The following is a 24,562-nucleotide window of genomic DNA, read 5'->3' on the forward strand; positions in this document are numbered from 1 at the left end:
TAAAGAGTTTTTAATGCAAGAGAGATGCCGTCTCTGTGTGAATTTACTGCTGTTGAGAAGTTCTAGACTAATTTCTGTAAAGGCAGAGTTCTTGATTCATGCACAAAGAAGTCAGAACAAGGGCTGCACTACTCTGAAATTGCTCACATTATTCTGCCAACTTATCTAAACGCAGAATGGATAACCTCCAGAGATAAGAGGGTAGTTAAAGTCTTCCTGTCATTTCTGATTCTAGCCTGCTTGCTGTCTTTGTGATGCAGACCTGGATGGATTACACCAATTCAGCACAGATATACCCCAAAGTAACAATGAGAACCAAAACTGTTAATATTTTGCCTTTCAGCTCTCAGAATGCAATCCTTATGAATCTCCTTCATCATCCCTTTACCTCAGCTTTATTCCACAAAATGAAACCAGAATAAATCAATGTTGAATTTGATGATAACCTTCTTTCTAACAATGGAAAAGACAAAACAGAATTTGCTTATAAAAGCAAAACAACAGTAAGGATAACGCAATGAAATATCCCAACTGCATTTTCTTTCTTTTTATTAAGAAGAGTTTTCCCTTGAAACCAGGCATCAAAGTTAAAATTACAGCAAAACCTGACATTTTTCAAAAGATTGTTTGAGATCCTATGACTAATGTTTTTCAAATAATTTGGAGAAGGTGCAGCACCCAAGAGCATATATGGACTTTAAAGAATTATTAACCTAACTTCCTGAGCACCACTGCCTCCAATTAACTGCTGTTGTCAACATTCAGCAATTCTGAAAGTTAGGCCACTTACAACTACACACTTACATATAAACGTCATGAATAAAATGTAGACCACAAGCCCAAAGATTCATATATGTATTGTTTTAAGCATTAATGTATTCACATAAGCAGACAAGTACCTATTTGGGTAATTAGAAAGCTCACCTTCTTAGGCGGGGACACCATGTAAGTACTCTCTTTGAGATCAACAGAATTAGTCCTATACATAAACTTACTCTGGGCACAAATTTTTTGCAAACAGAAGCTGTAATGTAGAAGCTTCCCTTGATGAAATTTTTGTGACCCTCTTCTGCTGTCAACAAGAGTGATGTGTCTATATATTTCCCTTGACAAAATACACATCCTTTTATCAGCTGAATCAGAAAGTGACAAGATGATCAAAATAGGAAAGTACAGCTGACTATAACAATTTCACCTCTAAGTCATTTTCCAAAGGAAAAAAATGATGAATTTCTGTAATATCATGCAAAGTTTGATTTCTAGGCTGGCAGGCAGGAAACATTCAGCTGTCTGAAGGAATGTTTCATTTGTACCTAAGGTAGATATATCAGCAGTGTCCATGGATGGCAGTGCAATAAAAATGTAAAATAGGTTAAAAAAAACCCAAACGAATAACCCTTTATTGTTTGATGGTGTTTGGTTTTTTTTCCTCTGCCTCTGTCAATATATAAGGCCCATTAAACACCCATCAAAAATTCCCAAAAATGATCCATAAAATGCTTGACATCCATTGGAACCCTTGATACTCTTAAGAAAGCTTCTTCAATCTGAGACGAGTTATAAGCCAAAAGAGAAGCTAAACTAGGTAAAACTGCATGTCAAAAAGAAGGGTCCTCCACTGAAGATGGCTTGTATACTGGAACTTGTTTAGCAGGGTGAGAAAGTTTGGGTCAGAACTCTACTAATACAGGTTTTAAAAAGCCTACTATCAAGGTAAACTGGGTTTATGCACAAGCTATTTCGTAAGTCTGCATACTAGTCCTTAGTTAGTAATATGATAATTTTATTAAATCCACATGGTACTGGAAAGAACAATGAGGTCACTGTCCAGTGATTTGTTGTTTTTTTCTTTGCAAAATTTATGGTAAATTAATCTAATTCAAAAGGCACTGAAATAGATTAATATTTCAAGATGACAAATGTCCACAAATAGCCTACAAGTTCTTACTGCACGACTTCACAAACGACATCACTGCTAAATTATTAGTCCTAATATCTGAACTGTGGGGAAACTTCTATCTTTTAAAATAACATGAACAAAACATGAGTGAAAGACAATACTGCAATACTCTCTATTTTCAGTTCAGCAGTCTATACAGCACTCTGAACCTCTTGTTCTTGTTATTTTGTTTCTTTATTGCTGTACCATAGCCGCTATAAGGAGGTTTGATTTGGTTTGTTTATTCACCTAAGACAGCTGGGAGAAAGAAGATAGTTTGCTTTTGACATAGAAGAAAACTTTTCTTTTTTTTTATTAGGTAAAAGGAAAAAAACCCACTGCTGCTGGTTGGCCTGCTGAATCATCTACAATTACATCACCTACATACCTTGACTTAGAAGTGTTACACAAAACTTCAGCAGTATTCCAACAGTAAGAAATGTTAATTTTGCTTTTTGCTTGGTACATACTATAATGTAAGATTTACTCTAATACTTTCAGTGTGCTTAGTCAGATTAGACCTAGTGAAAGTTACAGATACTGATTACATTCTACCTAATCCCAATATAGTCTGGTGACAGTGCTACACCTCTATGTGCTGCATCTCTAGTTAACGATTTGTACCCTCAAAGATTTTTCAACCTAATAAAAAATTAGATGAAAAGAGCTTGACACTAATAAACATTATGTATTGTTAGACTTTTATCCTTCCTATAGAAATTAGTTTAAAATTACAGATATGCTAAACAGAAGAATCCTCCTAGCTAAAAGATCAAAACAATGTTCAGAACTTAACGCCTATAAACCATTAATATATTTCTGTGTATCACATATATTCAAAGAACAGCGCAACTGTAATTTCATGAAGTTCTCTGAAAGAATTCAGAACCTCAAAAAAATCACAGAATTCGGAAATTGTAATTTGGAGAAAATATCTGTCAGATCATGTAAATACAACAGTGTTTTACACGTTATCACTAACAGTATAGTTATTGCCTGCTAAAACATTATCTAATATGTTACAGGTTACATTTAACATTTTAATTTGACACCAGTAAGTACATCAAGAATAAATATTCTTTTAGGACAGTAACACAGGGCATTCTGAATAAAGTAGAATACAGTAGTTCAGAGATAACATCAGTGCTCTGCTGCATACTTAAAAATGATAAAAAATGCATGACCTAACATACACAGATTTTACTTTAACAAAAACAGTGAACATCATAGCCGTTTTTTCTTGGGTTTTGTATAATACTATATCACAAAAACACCTCACATAGAAATCATAGGCCAATAACTGACGATCTTTTAAAAAGTAAAATAAAGCAGTTATAAAAAATGAAATGCCAGTGTAACTTACATTTGTTGATATACTAATGGGGTTGTTATGGCTGGTCACTAAGATTTAGAATATTAATGGAGACATAAGGATTCAAAGAAAAAAATGCTGATTTTTTTTTTTTTTTTTAGTCTTTGGTAGTCAGGGGTGTGCAACATAAGGTTGTTCTTAATATTACTTACCTGAAAGCTGCTTGATGCCATTGCTGAGAAATAGTGGCAAGCTCAAGTTTGGCCTCCAGAAGAACCTCTAAATCTTCAGCAGAACACTGAGATACCTCCCCATCATATTTGTCCTGTATGTTCTGCACAAGATGGCTAAGACTTTCTTCAGCTTCTGTCAGTAAAATCCCCTAGAGAATAAAAAAACGCTGTATGATTTAAAAAAAATAATGAAAGAAAGAAAAAAATCTTTAAAAGTACTTTACTCAAATTTTTACAATTTGCTTTTTCTATATATAGCGGGGGGGAGGTTTAATTTTGCCTTTTTTCAGGTTTAGAGATTTAATGTGTTGGAAGTAGCAACGTCTTAATTGTGCCTGTATTATTACAATTTATTTACCACATATTTTAAGGCTTAGAAATATTACTCAATAATTTTCCATTCTTCATTCTTATCTTGTAGCTATACTTGATCATTTTGTACTATACTTCTTACTATACTTAGTAATTTTAAACAATAAAATACAATATTAAAATAAAACATTAAAGATGTTGCAAGTATTGTATTCTTTTCTATATATATATTTTGACAGATCCTTAAGTGTGGTATGTATCCTGAAAATTCAACAGTAATTTACAGTCTTTCTGACAAACAAAGCTATAAGAAGCTGCGAACAGCACCAACCAACCAAACCTCCTTCAAACAAAGCTAATAAGCTGTAGTTATGTTTTCTCCAAAATAAAGTATCAGAAAGAGGAACATGAAAAATCTGAGACATTTCACATAAATAGACGATTATTTTCCGTTTTTTTGTAGAGCACACTGTCCCATCAAAAAGGCTCTGATGTTCTCATACACCACCCTCTGAAAGGAGATGATTTTACCTTGAAATCCCATTCAGTCTTTTCCCTTGTTGCTGTAACAGTCATACTGAGACCTGATTGTGACATTTCCCATGGAGACTGTTTGAAAAACTGCACCAAACCACCAAGACTTCAAGTATGGCTAATAAGATTACAATCAGATTAGAAATAGAAATTTCTAGTCCTCTTATTCATGCCATCCTCGCATCATAATTTCTGTTACATTGAAAGCATTAGCAATGTGTTTGGAACAAACTGCAGTTTCTTAAGGTTTTTTTCCTTGGGAAAAAAAAAAATTACCTTCAGCATGGCCATATTTAATTCACCTTTACAGTCAACGAGCCGCATCATTGTGCTTTTTTGTTCCTGCTGTCTTGAATTCTTATCAGAATTCTTACCAGCATCACCTGTCAAATACATTTCAGATGAAATTTCAGATAACAGATGCAGGGCCAAACCATTCTCAGACACACTTCATATTTGGAGAACATGCCCCTTTTCTCTCTATTTATAATTGGGACTTTCAGTATCAAAATAAGTGAGTAAGAATGGAATACAGCTCTAATGATATCAGAGATATTAGCTAAAAAAAAAACCTTGAAAAATCCGTGTTTATTATTTTGATAATGACTGATTTTTCCATCAACATTTAATATAAATATTGTTTGTAATATGAAAAATTAATGCATATGCAGTTAAAAGTGGAAAAACTATGCTTGAAACAAGTTGTAGAAGAAATGCACTTTTCCATCACCCTTATAATTACCTTTTGATGCTGTAATTTTGCTTGGCTCCTGCAGCTTGTTGATATCAGCAGAATATATGTGTTTTTCCACTTTTTCAGGTATATTGTTTATTGTGGCAGAAAGGCAAATAATGAAATGCATTTTGGCTAAGGTTAGTTTATTCATTATTTGTTGGTTGCACAGTGGCACCATTGTTAAAGACAGACTCCGATTAAATATGTCTTCCAGTACCTACAAGAAAGTGAACAATTGGGACTATTTGAAATGACATATTTTACATTTTTCTTGTTCAAGACATATTCTGCTTCTATTAACAATGATGTTTACCAATAATTAATATGAATATTAGTAATATGCTCTTAGTCATAATGGCTAAGTTGCTGTTTTCCTTTCCAAACTTCATTCACCCCTTAGCAGGACTTGCTACAGCCTCAAGTGACCAGTTTTCCAGTAGAAGGTCCATCTTTGAAGTTACAGATATTACTCTGTGTGAGTTCTAGTTTTCTGTAGTGTCCATAGCACTCTTTTAGCTAAGGTGATCATAAAAAATACGTAGGTAAATCTGTAGTTCCAAAATCTCAACTCGACGTCTGTTGTTGTAATTCACCCTAACTAGAAAGAGTAAGCAAGGAAAACTTTTATCAGACCCTTCTAGTGTATTTCATAGGATACTTTTGTTATTTACTATAGCATCCTTGTTTTATCTTGAGTTTAATAGTCTCACTTTAGATTCATGAATTTAGAAGTTGAAGGTCTAGACAGCTTTGCAAAATCATAAGGAGACCAGTAAGAGCCCCATATAGACTGTGAAGTGTTCAAATCAGAAGCTCAACTTCAGAATAAATCTGAAACTAGTGAGATCAAAAGCTGTCAAGATAGACATCTCATTTCTGTCTTCTAATATAAACTGTTGTAGGAGACACGCAAAATTACTGTAAACAAAAGAGAGAAAAGCAGAGGGGGAAAAAATGAAAAGAAAGGAGGAAAAAGAATGCTGGTTCTTTTTTACTTTATTTATTTTAATGGTACAGTTTCTTTTCCATATGCTATTAATGTTTACCCCTACTGTCTCAATGAATTCATTTATGAACATGTGATTTTATTTAAAATGAGAAATACCTGTTTATTAACCTTTACAGATTCACTTTTTGGGTTTTTTAGCTCCCCAGAAATGGACTGAACCCCAATCTAAATTAGGACAAATCTATGAAGGCAGCTCTGATTGATAGGAATTATAAGGCTAGATAACATATTTTATCTGTATTTTAGTAGGATAAACACCAGACCTTACATATCATGACAAAACCTGAATAATTCAACTAGTATGTTTTGCATAAAGAAGTCACAGATTTGTACATATTAGGTCTCACATCTGAGAAACAGTGATAATGGCACTTGCCTCTCCCTTGAGCCATAAAATTTAAAATTTAGGAAATGGTAAAACTGTTGAGAAGAATGTTTTCTATTTACTGTTTTTCACTAATACCAACTGTATTTTCTGAACCAAATAATCTCTAACTCATGTCAGAGAAATAAATATATATGTCTAGTAAAAAATTTTTAGCTCTTTCAGATTCTTTTACCTGTAAATTTGTAACAGTCAGGAGAGATTCTGAGGAGTCAAATTTCTGTAAGGCCTGTAAAATGGACAAAACCAAAAATAAGTATTGTGTTACAATATGAGTATAAAATAAGTGAGTTAGCAGAGCAGTGGACAAGTGTAGTGCATTTCCAACTATACTTTGAGAGCTCTAAAAATATCAACAATTACTTGGCTTCTACAGGCTTTACCTGAATCATAACTTGAGACCCAAAACTATCCTTACACCTGCTACACCACTCACTAGGATTCTTCAACTTAAAGCAAGGCAAGAAAAAGACATAAACCAACAGAAATCCTGTTCCAAATTCTAGGAGCTCTACAGACACCAACCATCAACTGCCTTTATTTCTGAATCCCATCCTAATTCCGGACTTAGCACATACCTCCTCTGCTGTTCACCAGAGCACAAATCTGTGAATGGAATGGAAAGGAAACAAGAGCTACAAGTCAAGATGAACTTGAGACCTCAGCCTCCTTGAGGGCTCTTAAAAAAACTATTTCTTCACTTATGCGTGTTTCAATTTTCTGAAACCTGACCCTAATTCCAGTCCTTGCTCAAAATCCCTTTACCTTTTCATCAAGAGACAAATCAGTCAACTGAGAAGAAGGAAAAAACCAGAGGTAATGATAATTTCCAGCCTTCATTATAACTGAGAGCTCTATGCACAACTGTCACTTGGGTTCTATGTGATTTTTATTAACTCTTTTATTAACTCTATATTCCAGATTTAGCCCTCTATCATCTCTGTCATTCCCTGGAAGATGAGTCCTTCTTATTCTGAGAGCTGTTCAAAAGTCCAGCAAGCACTTAGCTTCCAGATGTGTCACACCCTAACCAGAGAACTAATGCTGCACTTCCTCTGCTATTCACCCGAACATTCACCTGTGAACGCAGTTAGAAAAAGACAAGTGACAAATCAACCAGACCTCATCCTAACTATGAGCAAAACAGGCCTTTAAAATGCATTTTAACCTGACTAGTATCAGTAAGGAGTAAATACCTTCTACTGTAGCCATGAACAGGGAAGCTCTGCAGAATCGGCTCCAGTGAGGATACTGATAACTCTTTTGCCAAAAAAGATACTGCTGCTCTGTTTTTAGCCATTGTGAGGCTGCAATGTAAGGATAGTCAGGCCTTGGGGCAGCTAGAAACTCCCTCTTAGGGTTTGGAGAGATAGGAGGGGGGAAATCAGCTCATTAAACTCAATTTTCTCTGCAGTGCCAGCTTCACTGTCTACAATACAGAGTAAGGGAAGCAAATGTGAAGTTATGGACGTGGGTTAGGATTTCCCCTTTCAGCATCAGCTTGCAATTATCACCTGATTAGAAACATCATTCTATTGCATGTACAAAATGTGGCTTTACAGTGAAGTTAAACCCATGCTGCTTTCAAAAGGGGTGTCCCTACCTAGTGCTCTATCATGTTTCATCCACCTCTGTCACACTGATACACATACTTTGTCATGGAGTGACACCTACTCATAAGCACCACTCATATAAGTGGGACCTTGATGGCATCCATCCAGCAATAACTCATTAGATTATTTTGGTATGTGCTTGGAAAATAAGAAAAGCTACATAATTGTTATGGCAGAGACTTGCCCAATAGCTCTGGACTGTATCAGCCTGCACAGCTATGTTCACAGGTAACACAAAGAAGCCCAGGTCAACTGCTACCTGCTTCATAACCTTGTAGCACATTAGTGATCAAAGGTGAGATTACTACTTGTATGGAGATCGAAGTGATTGACCTGGGGTGATGTGACTGTCAAGACTCTGAGGTTGCCAATATCTCTTACTGCCCAGCATCTCCTAGGGCTGCCCCCACCCTACCCAGGTCCCAGGACTCCATTTCGGCCCCCTGCAGCATCAGCCTCTGCCCAGCAACACCACAACAGGGCTGGTGTCCAGCTCCCCACAGCCCTGCCCTGCCACAGGCTCCTCAAGCCAGGCCCACCCATGGGCTCAGATCCTGGCCCAGCCTCAGCCAGACCCCACAGCCTTGTGCGGCCACCCTGGAGCTGAGCCTGAGCCCAGTTCTCCTCACCAACTCTGATCACAACATCCACCTGTAGGCAGATGTCCCAGCAGAGCCTTGGCCTGGCCCTGGCCCCACAGAGGTGCCCAGTGCCCTGGGCTGGGCTGCCCCCAATACCCTGCAGCTACTGTGCCGCTGGCTGGGGTGGTGGGAATTTTGCCATTAATGGGACAAGAAATCTATCCATATTTTTTATGTCTACATATAAAATCACACATTATTTTTTCAACAGTGTATTCTGCATTACTCACTGTATAAAACAGACAGCATGTCCGTTTCAAAATTTGGTTTTGTTCCTTTTGTTCAGTGAGAGGAATTATGTCATTCAATGCCTACTATTTGACCTATTGAAAGAAATTTAGGAATTTTCCAGGAATGTGTTATAACTTGCACATGCAGAATATGTAGTTTTGTGAAGAGAACTGAGTGTTAATAGTTCGATGTTGTACTTTACTGGTGTTTACCATCATTTGTTCAATTATTCTGTATCCTGCAGGTATTTTCCATGGAATTCTCTCTCCACAGTTAAGCAAAGACAGTTCATGAAAGGCCTCCGTAAAAAATCCTATATCTGTAAGGACTTTAATCTGTAAAAAAATAACAGAGCCTTTTATTTAAATAATTTTCAGGTATTCTTTTTGGTCAAAATAAAATGTATTCAAATGGTAATTTTCAAGCAGGTTTGGCTACTAGAATAATACACTGACAGAGTGCATCCTTTGATGGAAAGAAATCTTTTACATTTTATAGTAAATAAGTAACACATCAAAGAGCGGTCTTTCACTTTTAAAAACAAAAATGAACAAAAAAGAGAAAAACATACTTTAGCAAAAACTTGCTCCTTACAAAGGAGCAAGCTAATTCATCTGGCTAGAACTTTGAGTGTTAGTCCAAGATCAGCCCTGTTTCACAGATTGCCCTCATCTTAGTCTCATAGTACTCAGTTACTCTCCCTAACCATATCAGCATTTCCTGGAAATATCTAAACCCAATAATGTTTTGACTCTCACTACAAGTTAGATTCCTTAAAAAAAAAAACCAAAAAAACCAAAATAAACCAGCAGGCAAACATTAGCAAAATGATAAAAATCTGTTCCCAGAAATCTGACAAGCTGGTTCCACGTTAATACTGATAAAATCCAGAAATGAACATCGTGAACAAAATATCATCTATGTTTTGCACATAAGAAAACATTTAAAGGATTGGTGGAACAAGATAAAAAAAAAACAGGTACAAAGTTTGGATCTAAGAGAGAGAATCTTATGGCCATGTCTTTAAGGAGAATGCTTGTTAAATGGAGAGTAGGAAGAAATTATGGAAGTACTTCACAGTCTCTGTAGGACATTAACAGTAAAACTGTATAAATAACCCTATATTCTACTAAAACTGAGAATATAAATAATTGCATTTAGAAAGTAGTCCTATTCTACAATCTGTTGTGCTAAGGAATGCGAAGCAACAGCTGAACTTTAAAGCACTACTTTTCATAGTAGTGACATCAGAAGAAATACTTAATCGACTACATTTAACAATGAAATGAAATGAAAGTTTATTTGAAATGCAATGTGCTGTGAGAAACAAAAAAAGTTTGTTTGATTACCTTGAAGATTCTTCCTTCAATAGATTTAACTGGGTCCTTACAAATCTCAGACACAATGTATTGGTATAATGTGAACAACGGTAAAATCTGTAAGAAAATATTAGGTTATCTAGCTATAAATGCAATAAAGGGTACAGTTATAGAAATGTACATTGTGATTATACATCACAAATATAGAGATAATAAAGGAGTACTGCTTTCACTGCCACATACCACTGCTATTTCTCTTACGGTCTATGAAGGATGAACGTGTTAAGAAGCTCTTCAGCTGGCTAAAGCTAACCCCTTATACTATCTTTTATGTGATTCACAATGTAGAAAGTGAAGTTTCCCCAAATTATTCTGTGTTTGAGGTGGTTTTTTTTTTACTACACCATTAGTGAGTAAACCTACTAGAAAGATCTTGATATACAGTTCTAAAACTGTCTGCATTTTGATGCCATAATTTTTTCAGTATAAGTAACAGAATAATAGAATTCTGTAAGCTTTATAACATAAACACAGTGAAGCTCTGGAATGAAGTGAAACAATACCAATTGTAAAATAACCCGATGGTGATGAGGTTTATTGACAAATTCATTTGCATTCATTCCAAATTGGAACTTTTTTTAGGGGCAGCTAACAAAAAAAATTTATAACAGTTCTAGTAAGTATACAAACACTGTTGTTATTATTATATAATATTTCAGGAGATTCTTGCCTAATAGACGTATTTGTGTGTTGAAAATGAAAGAACTTCCAGAATTTAATTACTGTTCAGCTTTTACATTTTTCCTCACTTTAAAATGTTCCCAAGCTTGGAAAATGCTAACAACATTGTTGCTTTTTTGTCAAATGCAGTTTTAGTTTTCACAAAGTAGCTTAATGCTTCTGAATTTGGATTACAAATACTTGAGGCAAAGGTTTTAATTGTACCCATACAGCTTCCAACTGGTATTTGAAGTATTTCAAATTAGTCTTTGAAATTTTATTTTTAATAAAACTTGAATCCTGATGTATTTTGATTTAAATGTCAAATCAACTTAGTGCCCACTATCCAAAACATTCCCACACATTAAGCATTCAGTGGAGATGAAGCTCTCATATTTGACCATGATCTATGACCTGGATCTATATTCTACTAGCACAAGTGCAGAAAGAATCAAAACTGTGCATGGCCACGTGAAGCAAGCAGTCAAATTAAGTGTCCCTGCCTCCAGGTAACTGTCTGCACCTTGATCTCACTTGATCTCCCATAGTGAGGGCATTTAGACAAAGCTTGGTAACAAAGTGAACTCCAATAAAGCAGGATGGGAAGAAGCAACAACAGGAGGTAAGACAGTTAGCCTGAAGTTCCAAAGAAATCAATCCAACAAATGGCTTGCTGACAAAAAAACAGGGTAACATCTTGCTGCCTCCTCCTCTCTAACCCCTCTTCCATGTCTAGCCTCTAATCTTTTCTTACTCCCCTGCCACCAACCACACAATCTTTTCCCCTGCTCCTTGCAGGACCTTTCCATAAGTGTATTCAACTCGTTAAAGTAGGAGAAAACTATCTACTTTTTCTGCTGGGGAGTTTTCTGTTATGTGACTATGAGAGTTGATTCATAGAGGTATAACATAATCACTTGACATGAAAATCTGTCAAAACATAGAGGACCAAACAGGAACAGAGGTAGAATTGCATCTTTTTCAAAACTAGTAAGCAATTCAGTCTATTTATTCCAATGTACAGCACTGCACCTTTGAAAGAAGTGGTGGAAGTGATCAGCCACTAAACAGAAGAAATAAGCACATGACCACCATAAGAGGGAAGCTGTAAAAACACTCCATACTGAGCAATAAGAGAACATGAGAAGGAGAAAGGCAGAAGGGGCTTTTATTTACTGAACGTGTAAGTAAAATTATTGAAAGCATTCTGGCCATACTGCATTTAAAGAAATTCTCAGTCCAGTGTATTTCAAACTGTATATAATAGGAAGTTTCCTCTAAAATGCCTAAGCTAAGTATGTATAATACAGGATGACCATGTATTATCATCTCCTGAATAAAAAAGTACCCCTAATATTCTAAAAATTATAGGCAGCAAGACATACCTTGCTTCTATCTCAGTGCCATAGAACCTAACCATAGTTACGTTGCTAGAGTTTCTGAGGTATCTAATAAGTACACCAAAAAAATTCATTTCCAGAATGTAAAAACAATACTTACGATTAAATTTTGTTTTGCACAATATAGTTCAAACATAAGGAAATTCAGGCTTGCAACCACAGTAGAGATATCAGCTCTGTAGCGATCGGAGAACAAGTCGATACCAGGAATAAGCATATTTGTTTCATATTGTGCAAAGTCACAGTCAGACGTTGGATGTGGAAGAGAAGCTCTAAACAGGGTCTGAAAGTAATAATGATGAACTAATTGTGAAAAGATGCATAGGCATTACTGAAACACTATAAAAGTCCAATCCTTGAGACTCATAAATTATTTCATAAACGAAACTTAGTGAATGTCTTAAGCAGCCAGTTGTTTGCAGACAAAACCTTGAAAAATCTTTTTAGAAGAAAGTGCCTTATGTGTGAACTTGATGGAGGGAAAAAAACTAGGCTGTAAATAGGGCAGTATTTCACAGAACAAGCAAAAGAGAAAAACTAATCAAAGTGTAGAAAAAATAATCAGGAAGGATTCCTCAGGACTATAAGGAACTAACTTCAAGGTTCCTACTTTAAAAAGGAAGGAGTGCTAACATTGTCTCTGATGTTGGATATTCCTTTCCAATTGTGTTTATCTTACTGTAATTAGCAATGATATGCTAGAGAAACATGCATTTACATACTCACGGCTAAGACATTAACAAGCCTAAATCCTATACAAGAGGTGGAAAAATAAAGCTATAAAATCTTTCCAAATCAAGGAACAAATTATAGGCTTCATCTTCACAAGGTACAGTGACAGTAATTTATTATATTTTTCAAGACACACTGCAAGCTGCTGCTATCCCAATTAATACCAGACCTGCTTCAATCAAGTCACAATTATTTCTACCGTTACATAACTGGAAAAAATGCTACTACTATTTCTGTCAAAATGAGGAATAAGAATTGCTCAGCTTTGTACCACCAGCAGTTACACTGCTTGTAAGTAAGCTAGTCAAAATTTTCCTTTACCTTTCTTTCTTCAACTTGTTCTCCCTTTGTTGAACTTAGCAAGGTTTTAAATGTGGCCTAGGACAGGTCACACAGCCACAACCATGGCTGGCACAAGATGCTTAGAAAGTGGCATTGGTTTGTTTTGGAAGAAGCCAACCAACTTCCTGATGCTGCACTGGGATGAGTAAGCACTGATCCCAGAGGAGTATGACTGTCAGAATACTTGCAATTCTTTTTCCTGGTATTACTTTTGATACTGGTATCTTAAAATCTCCTTTTAAGAGTTTGGTTTCTGATAGCTCACAAACAAATTTAATAATCTTATTTTCTTTGAAAATGAAACTGAATCGTTTTGACTATCTTCTATTTTTAGAGCACACTTCTTACAAAGCTGTGATTTTAGTATTATAAACCAGTATCTTTTAATGCTAAAAAATATTCAAAAATTTCTTTTTCTAAAGAGGCTGTTCTTCTGGTTGCAAATTTATGACAGATGTGACAGAGAGCACTCTGCTATTGTGGATGCCATCCAGCTCTTCCTGAGCAGAACACTTCAAGAAAAGAAAAATATATTTGACTGCCAAATATTTTAGTCATCTTTACTTTTCAGTATTTTATTATTTCTCTCAGACACTAGCCTTTTACTGAAATGATAATTTTTAGGCTATAATACAGGAATAATGCTAAAAAACAGAGAATAAAACCACCTATGCATCTGTGCATCTAATGTGCATAAACTGTCAACTACCTCTGGGCTCCAGTTTTCCTTCTCAATCAAATGAAATGAGAAATATTTTAATAGAGGGTTATTGAGATTTAAATTTTAGAAGCAATTCGTCAACTGAAATTGTATTCTTACCTTAAAAAGTATAGCAGAAAAATAGCAGTATTTAGTTCTTAAACTTATCTTTGATGTTGCTATATACCTGAAGTACAACAAATAACAAGAAATACGAATGCAAAATATGAATAAGAAATATTAAATATCAATATAAATTATTCAAACTCCTTTTTATCTAGTATAAAAATGATACTAACAGAATCTAGATGTTTTTCATATCAGAAAACAGCTGCCTGTTCTGTAGACAGGTGCTTAGCCATGCCATGCAAAGAAAGAAGCATTTGACCCAAGACATACCTATTCAAAGAGAGCTGTCTAGATTCTAATACTTTCAAAGCTACCTTGGCTCACAGATATTTCAGAGTGCTATTAATATGACCCGCTTCTCAGGTAAGACAATTTACTCAGTTGAAGCTCTGCCTTTTCATGGCTATAATGCTTCTAAGGTCATTTAGAGCTGGCTTAGATATTTCTAAATTTTCTGGTTTGTACATTTTTGTATTGTACATTCATAGTGTTTTACAAGCAGTCAAGGAGTACTGGACAGAAATATGTATTGATGGTAGACATTAATACAGTAATTCAAATTTCATTTACTTGTAATTCACCAGAAAATGAGTACTTTAGGTGGTAAATCTTCCCTCAAGATAGATTAATATTTAATATGTGCAATGACTTGGGAGATGTGATATTTTGATTGAAAATCAATATGACTCTAAAATCCTTGCACTTACAACTTTTATCATTTTGTTTTATTTCAGTGATCTCTCCATATAATATACAGCTGCAATTAGGATCAAAGATGAGCACTCAAGAAAAGGGAACAAGTAATATTCTCCAAAAGAGCAACTTTCTTCCTGAAAGGAAAAATTCCTCCGCTTTTCATAAGTCTTTTTTATAGCAACTTCTTAGTGTTTTTAAATTAATTTCAAGTTGCATAATGTCCTGGATGAGCAATTTGTTTAAAATATGGAAGAAATATATACACAGATAAAATACTTACTGAGCTATCTTAGCCACTATGACTGCTGCATGTAAACATCCCCAAATTCCAGCCTGAGAAAGAAACTTCTGACTAATATCAGTCAATCTGCCAACTGCAAAGCAGTCTGTAGCATTTTTTGGAAAACATAACTCTTGCCAGTTGCTAAGAGCATCAGCAATGTTGAGTGTTTCATCAAGGGCTTGACACCAATATTTAAAAGCAGCTCTGTAACATATGAAAAACGTTCTCATCATATTGCTGACATTTTCCAAAGTGGCAGATAAGATTTGCTTCATTTTACCTTTATTGCCTGAGATATAACTAATTCTGATTAGGTCAAAAACTGGAATATAGTTTCTACAATACAAAAAGTTACCATTCCTGTCAGCAGGCTTACTGGGACTTACACTAAAATGAAATTGTCAAGCAATAGATATTACCTCTTAAAAAAAATTGAGATGCTTAGTTAATTTGCTTAATTGTAATTAAGTAGATAAGTAATATAAACAATTTCTAGAAAAAAGAGCCTCTCAAAATATAATTAATAGTGAGTTAGATGAGAGAAGATACATGGACTTAAGGACAGCACAAGAACTTAAAGACAGCTGAAGGGTATATGAATGCCAATTAAGAGAAAATGAAACTGTGCTCTTTTTCAATCCAATAAATATGTACCTTTTGTTCCCAGCATAAAAGTGAAGATTTCCAAGTTCGTGTAGAGCCTGAACCTTAAGGTCTCTTTGTTTGTTAATTTCAAGGATGCCTGTTATTTATTTTTAATCAATGAGAAAAAAAATTCATCACATTATTAAATCAAATACTGAATTTTGAACAAATTTTGCATGACAAGTAGATGTGCATTCAGATTTAATTCAATGCATGAATATTTTTTCAAAGATTTATCAGGCTTGTATATTTACCTTCAAATGTACAATTTCTTACTTCTACTAACTTTAAAAACAACAGTAGGATGTATATATGGACTTGTTTACTTAAGCTTTTGTATTTTGGTTGGGGTTTTTTTTTCAGATCTCTCAAATTTCTTCATCTCCGAGACACAAACTGGGAAGCAGACCATTGGCCCTGCTAAACAACACAGCCTGCATACAGCACTGTAGCACTGTCTGGCTTATTTGTGGATCCCTTACATCAAATGAAACCACTTACAGCATCTGTTGACCTGCTACACTTCACCTATTTTGTCATACAGCAAAAAAGGTAACAGTGTCAAGCTGTAACTGTATGAGTAAAGCCATACTAGAATGTAAGATGGAAGCCAAGCAATTAGGTCTCATATTCAAATGCACAGAATCTGAAAGGTCTGTTTGCTAGGGAAAAAAAAAAAACCACAACAAAAAACCCCCAAAACAAACAAACAAACAAAAAACACAAAACCAAAAACAACCCTCCCCCCACCAAAAAAAAACCCAACAAAAAACCCAACTCAAAAAAAAAAACCCTAAAACCCAAAACTGCCCAAACTTATCATGGAATTAAAATGAAATTGCTAAACATCACAGCAGGTTTTTAATTTGGGATTAATCAATGCAACATCACTGAAGTAATCCTTTTTCATAAGATAACTGTAGAAGTTATGAACCAGATAATGGCTTGTTTAGGATCTAATGCAGATTTTCTGAATCAACAGAAATAAGGCTGTGTATTTCGGACACCAGCTTTCAGAGTTATAGCTGTCTGACAGAGGAAAATAACACTGGAATAAGATAGGCAGCATGATATTACCTCTCAGCTGTAAACAGAAATTCATGAAAAAAATTACCAATTGTTTGTTCATAGGAAGTGATAATTAGTGAAAGATGTGACTGTGGTATTGGTTTACTCTCAACCCTACTGGAGAAATAAAATTTTTCTTGAGAAAGGTCACATGGTGTTGGTAGATATATCACTTCAGTTCCCACATCAAATTCCAGCCTTTTTCTTGAAGAGATTTGACTGCTCATTGCTCTTTCAGGTTTTTCTAGAGCAGAAAAGTGATTTATATGATAAGTTCAGAAAAGGATTATACTACTTTCTATATCACATTACTTGAACAAATAGGCATTTCCTGTGTTTCCTGTTTTTATCTGGTTTCCTATGCTATTTTTCTGTCTGTGTGTCTCTTGATTAAACTCACTGGATGTAACTCATTGTTCAGTGCAACCAAATGAAAATATGAGCTCCGTTAGAGAAAATAAGCTTGGTAAGATCTGCCAGTCAGTCCTCTGACAGAGGCTTGGCTTCCTACAGACAAATTACACAGCTGCATGAAAAAATTTTATCATCCAACCATTAGACACAAATCATAGGAAATCAGACTTAGAGCCTGTACTTACAGAACTTCATATATAACTTTATATTCTGTTTTTTTCTGATGGCCAATAACAACTAAAACTTGAATTTAAAAAAATCTATTCCTTTCACTCTTTGCTATTTGAACTGCATGTACACTTTATTAAGTGAGAAACAAATAAATAACTCACCTTGTGCGTATGCAAGAAATAACGAAAGCAGTTTTCTGCTGTGTCTCAGTGCTCTGCTGTGATAGTGAGCTTTTTGTAGACTTTCTCTAAAACATTTCAGTGTATCATTCACATCAAGAGGTACAGAAACTAAGGCTTTCGCTGTACTCACTAAAAGGAATTAATAAGTATGGAGAACAATTCTGCATTACATAAATATAATTTTTAATAAATCACCCTGCAAAACATATATATGTTTGATCAATTTCAGAACTTCAAAAAGCTAAAATATATTAATATAATTGCCACCCTTGTTACCTGGTGGATTATGAATTAAAGCAAAGCTATTAACAGCCAGGAACACTTCTGAGCATTTATATCTTTTTCAGTGTTACATTTTACTTGTCATGTGATATCTATATTTCTTGAATTCCATCTGCACTGGGCATGCCTAAGCTCAGCGCTCTGCTCTGAATTTTGGTGTCTGAAGCCTGGAAACAAGACTTTACTACAACTGCTGATCCTATTCACTACAGTACCGTAGTTTCTGTGTACCAAACCTGTGAGTTGGCATGCTCGACCCACTGAATGCACAATATTATCTACTTTCTTACATGCAGCATTATTTACTTTTTACTGATTTTCCTCAGCTGAATTCAACACAAAGCGTTCAACATCTCTGTGATAGGAGGAACTATGCTTTATGAACCTCCATTAACTACTATAACGTCTTAATTCTGACTGTAAACAACAACTGTAGGTAATAGAGGTGTTTTGCCACCTTATAGTTCACTTCAGTTTTTATATTGACTCTACTATAACAGTGCAGGTTCAAGTAAACTGCTGAGTATATTGCTGGATAGCCAACGATATCAATGGAAAACTGAACCAAGACCACCAAGCTCACTCAACATACTGTGTATGTCAACTGGCATATGGATGACAACTGCTTTTCTCTGTTTTCAGATACAGTCTGAATATAGTTGGAAAGGCCTTAACAACATTACTACACATCCAAATTACCAGGAATAATAATTTGAATACAAAACTGAGTTTATATTAAAAGAAACAGATTATAAGAGCAGTGCAAGATCTATGATCAAGAGGAAAAAAACCTAAAACAAAACCAAAACAAAAAATATCCAGTATGAGGAAAAAAAGGTAAGGGTTTGGGAGAAAAGAGAAGTCATGATACTGAAATGTGCTCTGACCTGTATAATCATTTTTCATCTCAGGGTAGAAAAAGCATCCAGGAAAAATCTGTTCACTAGCAGAATGGGCAACAGGCAGCTGTATTTTCTGCCCAATGTAGTTTCTGCAATTCATCTAAAAAGCAAGTTTTGTTTCATGATAATTGAACAATATTCAGAAAAATCAATGTCTGGTGCTTAAAGTTAAGTGTCTAAATACCCAGTCATGAAAAAATAAAAAAGGACTAATTTACAAAGACACCAATGACTCATAACTAGTTCCCTTGTCAATAAAAGGTGAAACATTCACAAAATTCACCTAAATATTAAATATAAAATATAAGCGTTTAGATGTTACTGTATTAAACTTGTATCTTATTTGATATTTGCCACAATCATGAGCAACTCATTGATGTTAAGCAAATATTCCTCCTTTCTTGTCTGGATAAATGCATGCTTGCAAAGAACCTGTCAGTGTAAGTATACCTGAAGAGCACACTGCCTGTGAAGTACAATGTAACGCTGCATAGGGATATGCAAAACAGCTTTAAGCAGCTAACAGCAGCAGTCTAACCTTGTCAGATAAGCAAACTTCCAGACTTACATAAAAAGCTAATCCAGCACAGACTTTATTTTGCTAACGTAGCTACATCACTACAGAAGCAGAAGAGCCGATTCAGAGCTAGTTCCAGACTCTCAGAATGGCACTGCATTATGAAATGTAGCCATACTCTCCAAATTTCTGACTTGAACAATCCTTATTACTATTAACTAACATTAGTCTTTACTCTGTGAATTGTCTTTCAAAACCTTGACTATTCTTCCATATTGCTCAGATTACAGTGGTACGTGGTAGTTTGCCACACTGCCCGTTTTTTTTAGATAGTGACTATGTTCTGAATGGCAGGGCCTGAAAGAAGTCATCAGGAAACAGCCTTATAGAGAGACAAGAGAGAGCACGTCAGATGCCCTTCACAAGCCAGGAGTGCTTTCTGAGTTCCTGGGCAGCAGTGTGCTGTCTGTAGGTAAGGCAGTGGCTCCTGAACACAATGCTCATGTTCAGAACAAACCTGTAATAGACACATATTGAAAATATCAACCATGCAACAGACTTCAGCAAAACCTTTTAGAAATAAACCTTAAGATTAAAAAAAAAAAAAAAAGGAAAAATCCTAATATTTGATAGTTAATTCCATTTAAAAATTCCAAATGGCAATGTCAGTTTACTAAATACAAAGAGCCATATAGTTTTTAATGAGAGGAACTTGCTGAGCAGCTTCAGAGTTTTTTTGCTGGTGATCAAGTTTTTCACATTTTTTATTGGTACTGTCAGTATTCGGATTAACTTGATTAACTTCGGTCTTTAGGAGCAGTGTTCCAATGCAGACACAAGCAATCTCTTTGTATTTAATTTTGATTACTCACAAAGATTTCTCGATATCCAAATAAATGTTTTCAGGTTAAAAGAGCAGTGTTAAGAACTAACATGAAATTAGATTTAGGCCCATAATATGAAAGAGGTAATTATGCATGGAGAAATGTTCTCTGGGTCATCAAGTCCAGACATTTGCTGCTGTTGAAATGTCACATAAGCCTTTTCATGCACTTCAATCAATTATGTTCATTAATTTATTATAATTTACTATTTGTGAACATTATGAAAACCATGTTAATCTAATCAGTGAAAGTACTTCTCCATCTTTAGTTCATATTAAGCGTCAGTGCCCCAAAAAGAAATCTGTGGTTCACCTTATGTGCATTATCAGAGAGATATTTTATGAAATTAGGTTCATGGCTGTCCAAGCCACTGAATTGCTTTATCCTTTCCAGCAGCTGCCTCTGAGCATACACCAGCAGCGGACTCACTTGTTCTGTGTATCTCTCACTGAAGAAAAGCAAAATATAGTAATTAAGCAAACAGTATATTTAACTATATAGTGTTGCTTTTTAGTTATTAGAGTTGGTGTAACTTACTGTGTAAATATGTTAAATTGTACAGCTATGTGTACTAGTGCTTCCCACTTCTTTGTTTTATATAACAATTCTATTGTTTTAAGAATCAGATTACATATCCATTTCAAGTCAACTACATTCACATCATCCAGGGGAGACTGTGGATGGAGATTAGAACCACCATTCTCATCCATAATACCTCCTAAACAACTGGGAATGCAGAAGTCTCCTTCAGGATCCACAATCTACAGGAAAGAAATATCATTGTACCTGTCATTTTCAAATTTGTTTTTAAGACAAATCATAGAATCATAGAATCACAGAATGGTTTGTGTTGGAAAGGACCTTAAGATCACCTAGTTCCAACCCCCCTGCCATGGCAGGGCTGCATCACACTAGACCATGTCGTCCACGGCTCTGTCCAACCTGGCCTTGAACACTGTCAGGGATGGAGCATTTATCACTTCTTTGGGCAACCTGTTCCATTGCCTCACACCCTCATAGTAAAGAATTTCTTCCTTACATCTAACCTAAATTTCCCTGTTTAAGTTTAAACCCATTACCCCTTGTCCTATCACTACAGGCCTTGATGAAGAGTCCTTCTCTGGCATCTTTGCAGGCCCCTTTCAGATATTGGAAGGCTGCTATGAGGTCTCCACGCAGCCTTCTCCAGGCTGAACAGCCACAACTTTCTCAGCCTGTCTTCATACGGGAGCTGCTCCATCTCCCTGATCACCCTCATGGCCCTCCTCTGGACTTGCTCCAATAGCTCCATGTTCTTATGTTGAGGACACCAGAACTGCACACAGTACTTCAAGTGCTGTCTTATGAAAGCAGAATAGAAGAGTGGGATCAAATTATAAAGATTAAAAAATACTGTAATCCTTGTTACAGAGAATAACTTGCAGATACCAGAATATAATGCAAGAGAAAGTGTCTTTACTGAAGATGTGATAATAAAGAGTATACTTGTCTCAATAAAAATATTTTTTACCTTAAGACACCTGCTTGCTTGTAGTTCAGTTATCATATCAATGATCATGTCTGATGCCAAATAAAACGGCAACCAGATGGTATTCCTAAAGAAATCTCTGGTAATGGGAAAGGTATCCATTTGGGAATGTAAATGGTTAGCAACGAACTGCAATTCTTGAGTATAGTTCCAAAGTTCGCGACAAGCATTTTGAAGCAATGTCCAGTGGCCACCACGGTGAGCAAGAACCTGTGCATACCATTCAAAATATACTTTGGTAATACAGAAATTAAAATCTTAATTATTTAATTGACAAGTTTAGGTATAAGTAATCTTTCAAAATTACAGTCTGTGGATCATCCTTAATAACAGATCATTCAATACTTCAATTTATATAAAGCATTTTAGAAACCTAATTTGGAATTTTTCATAGTAGCACTAATTTATAATTGAATTGAATTGTTGCTTTTGGTGTGAGAATAAAAAATAAGAATTAATTCACACCACATATGCATGTGTTTTTACCTGGTTTTAGAAGAGTTTGTGGGAAAACTGCTCAATATTTCCTTTCAATCCCTGTATATAGTACTGAGGCATTCACTAAGACACTTAAAGGGAAGGGTAAGTCTGCAAGTACTTTCAAAAAGATTTAATAAACAGGAGAAGGAAAGTTATGAAGAGCAAATTAAAAAAATAAAACATTTATATGAATTATTATATGTTGGCTAGAAATACACAATATGATAGGGGATATGTCTATTTCACACACTGTACTCAGATGTTTCGCCGAAGATGAAAAATCCTTGCTTTTTCCCACTGAAGTTTTTTTGAAGCTTCTGAAGTGTGCAGGGTTTTAGCATAGAAAATAGTAAGCATTGTAATGCAATGCTTATTACTAAGTAAAATGTTAAATAAGAAAGTACATCTTACCACTGCTTTTTTTAAATGCAAAAAGATTTTTGTAAAATGCTCCAATAAAATGGTATTTGTCAGGAACTGGTTGCATTCTCTGGGGGAATAAGAGATAGATGTTTCTGTATCATTTGTTGTTTGAGTTTGAGGAGTATTTGTTCCACTTCTTTTAATGCTGGGCTTAAAAGATTTATCTCTACCTGAAAGCAAAAAGTTCACGGGTTAAAACCTAGTTAAAGTTCTCAAAAAAAGAAAAAAGAAAATATTATCAGCCAGCTAGGATTTTTATATGGTGACTAAAGACTTAAATGTTAGGAAATGCCAGTGTTAAGGTTATCATATTTATAAGGTTATGATATTCAAAATATATGATGCTTTCACTTAAGCATTGAGAGAAGCAGGGATAAAAAATATTTTGAGCAAAATAATAACGTGTATCAAATAATTTTCAGTCTCAAAGCCAAACACAACCTTCATGGAAGTTAAGTTTTAGGAAGAAATCACCATGTGGCAAGCTGCCAAGAATCTTTCTGAAACCTCTTAAAAGAAGTTAGGAAGAAGGGAATATTTCTATCAAATTCTATGCTATGTGTAGAATTGCTTCATTATTTTATTCAAACCAAATATCCTCCAGGGGAAACACAAAGGTTCATGGTAGTGGCATACAGTAATATCTTTACAAAGAAGCTAATTTCAAGCTAAAGTATTTGAACTCGATGGCAAACTACACACTTCATGAAATTAATTCATTCGGAATTGCTGCAATAGCCAGATGGTAGTACACAGGGTTTTCATTAGCTTTCAGCAACTTTCTGTGACTGTTCTCAGTGACTTGTAACCATCAAGACAAAAGAGTATAACTAGAAGTCAGCTGTTGCAAAGAGAGCAAGACAATGCAACTACTAGTTTGCCTTGGAAAAGGCCAAGAGGAGGGTTGATTCCTACCTAAGGAAGTCCTACAAGGAATGATAGGAGAATTTTGCTCTCTACAACTATGGCAAGAATGGTTTCCCTGAACTGCTATTAAAAGGACCAGGCCTGAGATTTCTTCTTGAGCTTATGGTGGCTAGGCAGACTACTTTGCATTGACTTATATGTATCACCAACATCTAAGGTAATCAAAGTCCTATATTTCACAGTGCCTACAAACAGAAGCCTGTTGCCTCCTGTTGAAACCCCAAAGGATGTTACTGAATATAGCTGGGATAATAGAACAGACAAAAGGGAAAGACAGAGAAGTGAAGTAAAAGTGGTAGAAGATAAAAAATTGATCCTGAGGTAGCCTCTGCCACAGGAAAACACTAAAAAGCATGCAGTAAAGAAGAAAACCTAAACTATTCTACTTAAAATTTGAAAGATAATAATAAACACCAGTCCATAATTTTAAGAAAGACTTGCTGAATGACCCAGGAAATTATTGACCTGTTAGAAAATCTAAAGGAAACTACAGACCAATTAACAACCATAGAAAATGATAAAAATTATCACTCCATTTAGAATAACCTGGAACATTATCAGTTTAATGAGTCTAGGTAGCATGGCTTCTGCAACCCGAAAGCTAGTATCACTAATTTATTAAAATTTATAAATTTGTTACTAAAGTATAGGATAAATAATAACCACTAGATTAAAAGTAAATAATACAAAAAACAATGCTGAGAGTTATTATAAATAACCCATTAGTGACTATGACTTGGTTTGTATTAGGTATGCCAAAAAGAGAAAATAGGAGGGACACTTCTGAAATCCAGAAACACCTTCTCTTTAAATTGGTATGAGTATTTTTCTGAAGTTGATGTAGAGAATTAATGATGGAGACCAAGACAGAAA

The 24,562-nt window shown here is 35.1% G+C and overlaps 1 protein-coding gene across 1 annotated transcript in view; it reads right to left on the minus strand.

The window, feature by feature from the left end:
* Positions 1 to 24,562, minus strand: part of CFAP54 (cilia and flagella associated 54) — a gene marked incomplete at both ends in the record, with an annotated part of 84,120 nt that overhangs the window by 21,258 nt on the left and 38,300 nt on the right. Inside the window, 11 exons of the mRNA XM_010016297.1 lie at positions 3,464 to 3,633; positions 4,607 to 4,713; positions 5,073 to 5,283; positions 6,636 to 6,689; positions 9,158 to 9,280; positions 10,295 to 10,381; positions 12,485 to 12,667; positions 14,279 to 14,345; positions 15,264 to 15,470; positions 20,869 to 21,092; positions 22,751 to 22,932. Of these exons, the coding sequence (XP_010014599.1) occupies positions 3,464 to 3,633; positions 4,607 to 4,713; positions 5,073 to 5,283; positions 6,636 to 6,689; positions 9,158 to 9,280; positions 10,295 to 10,381; positions 12,485 to 12,667; positions 14,279 to 14,345; positions 15,264 to 15,470; positions 20,869 to 21,092; positions 22,751 to 22,932 (1,615 nt within the window). The remainder of the gene's footprint in view (positions 1 to 3,463; positions 3,634 to 4,606; positions 4,714 to 5,072; positions 5,284 to 6,635; positions 6,690 to 9,157; positions 9,281 to 10,294; positions 10,382 to 12,484; positions 12,668 to 14,278; positions 14,346 to 15,263; positions 15,471 to 20,868; positions 21,093 to 22,750; positions 22,933 to 24,562) is intronic.

The sequence above is a fragment of the Nestor notabilis genome, unplaced genomic scaffold (assembly GCF_000696875.1).
Source record: "Nestor notabilis isolate BGI_N333 unplaced genomic scaffold, ASM69687v1 scaffold15690, whole genome shotgun sequence".
Lineage (NCBI taxonomy): Eukaryota > Metazoa > Chordata > Aves > Psittaciformes > Psittacidae > Nestor > Nestor notabilis.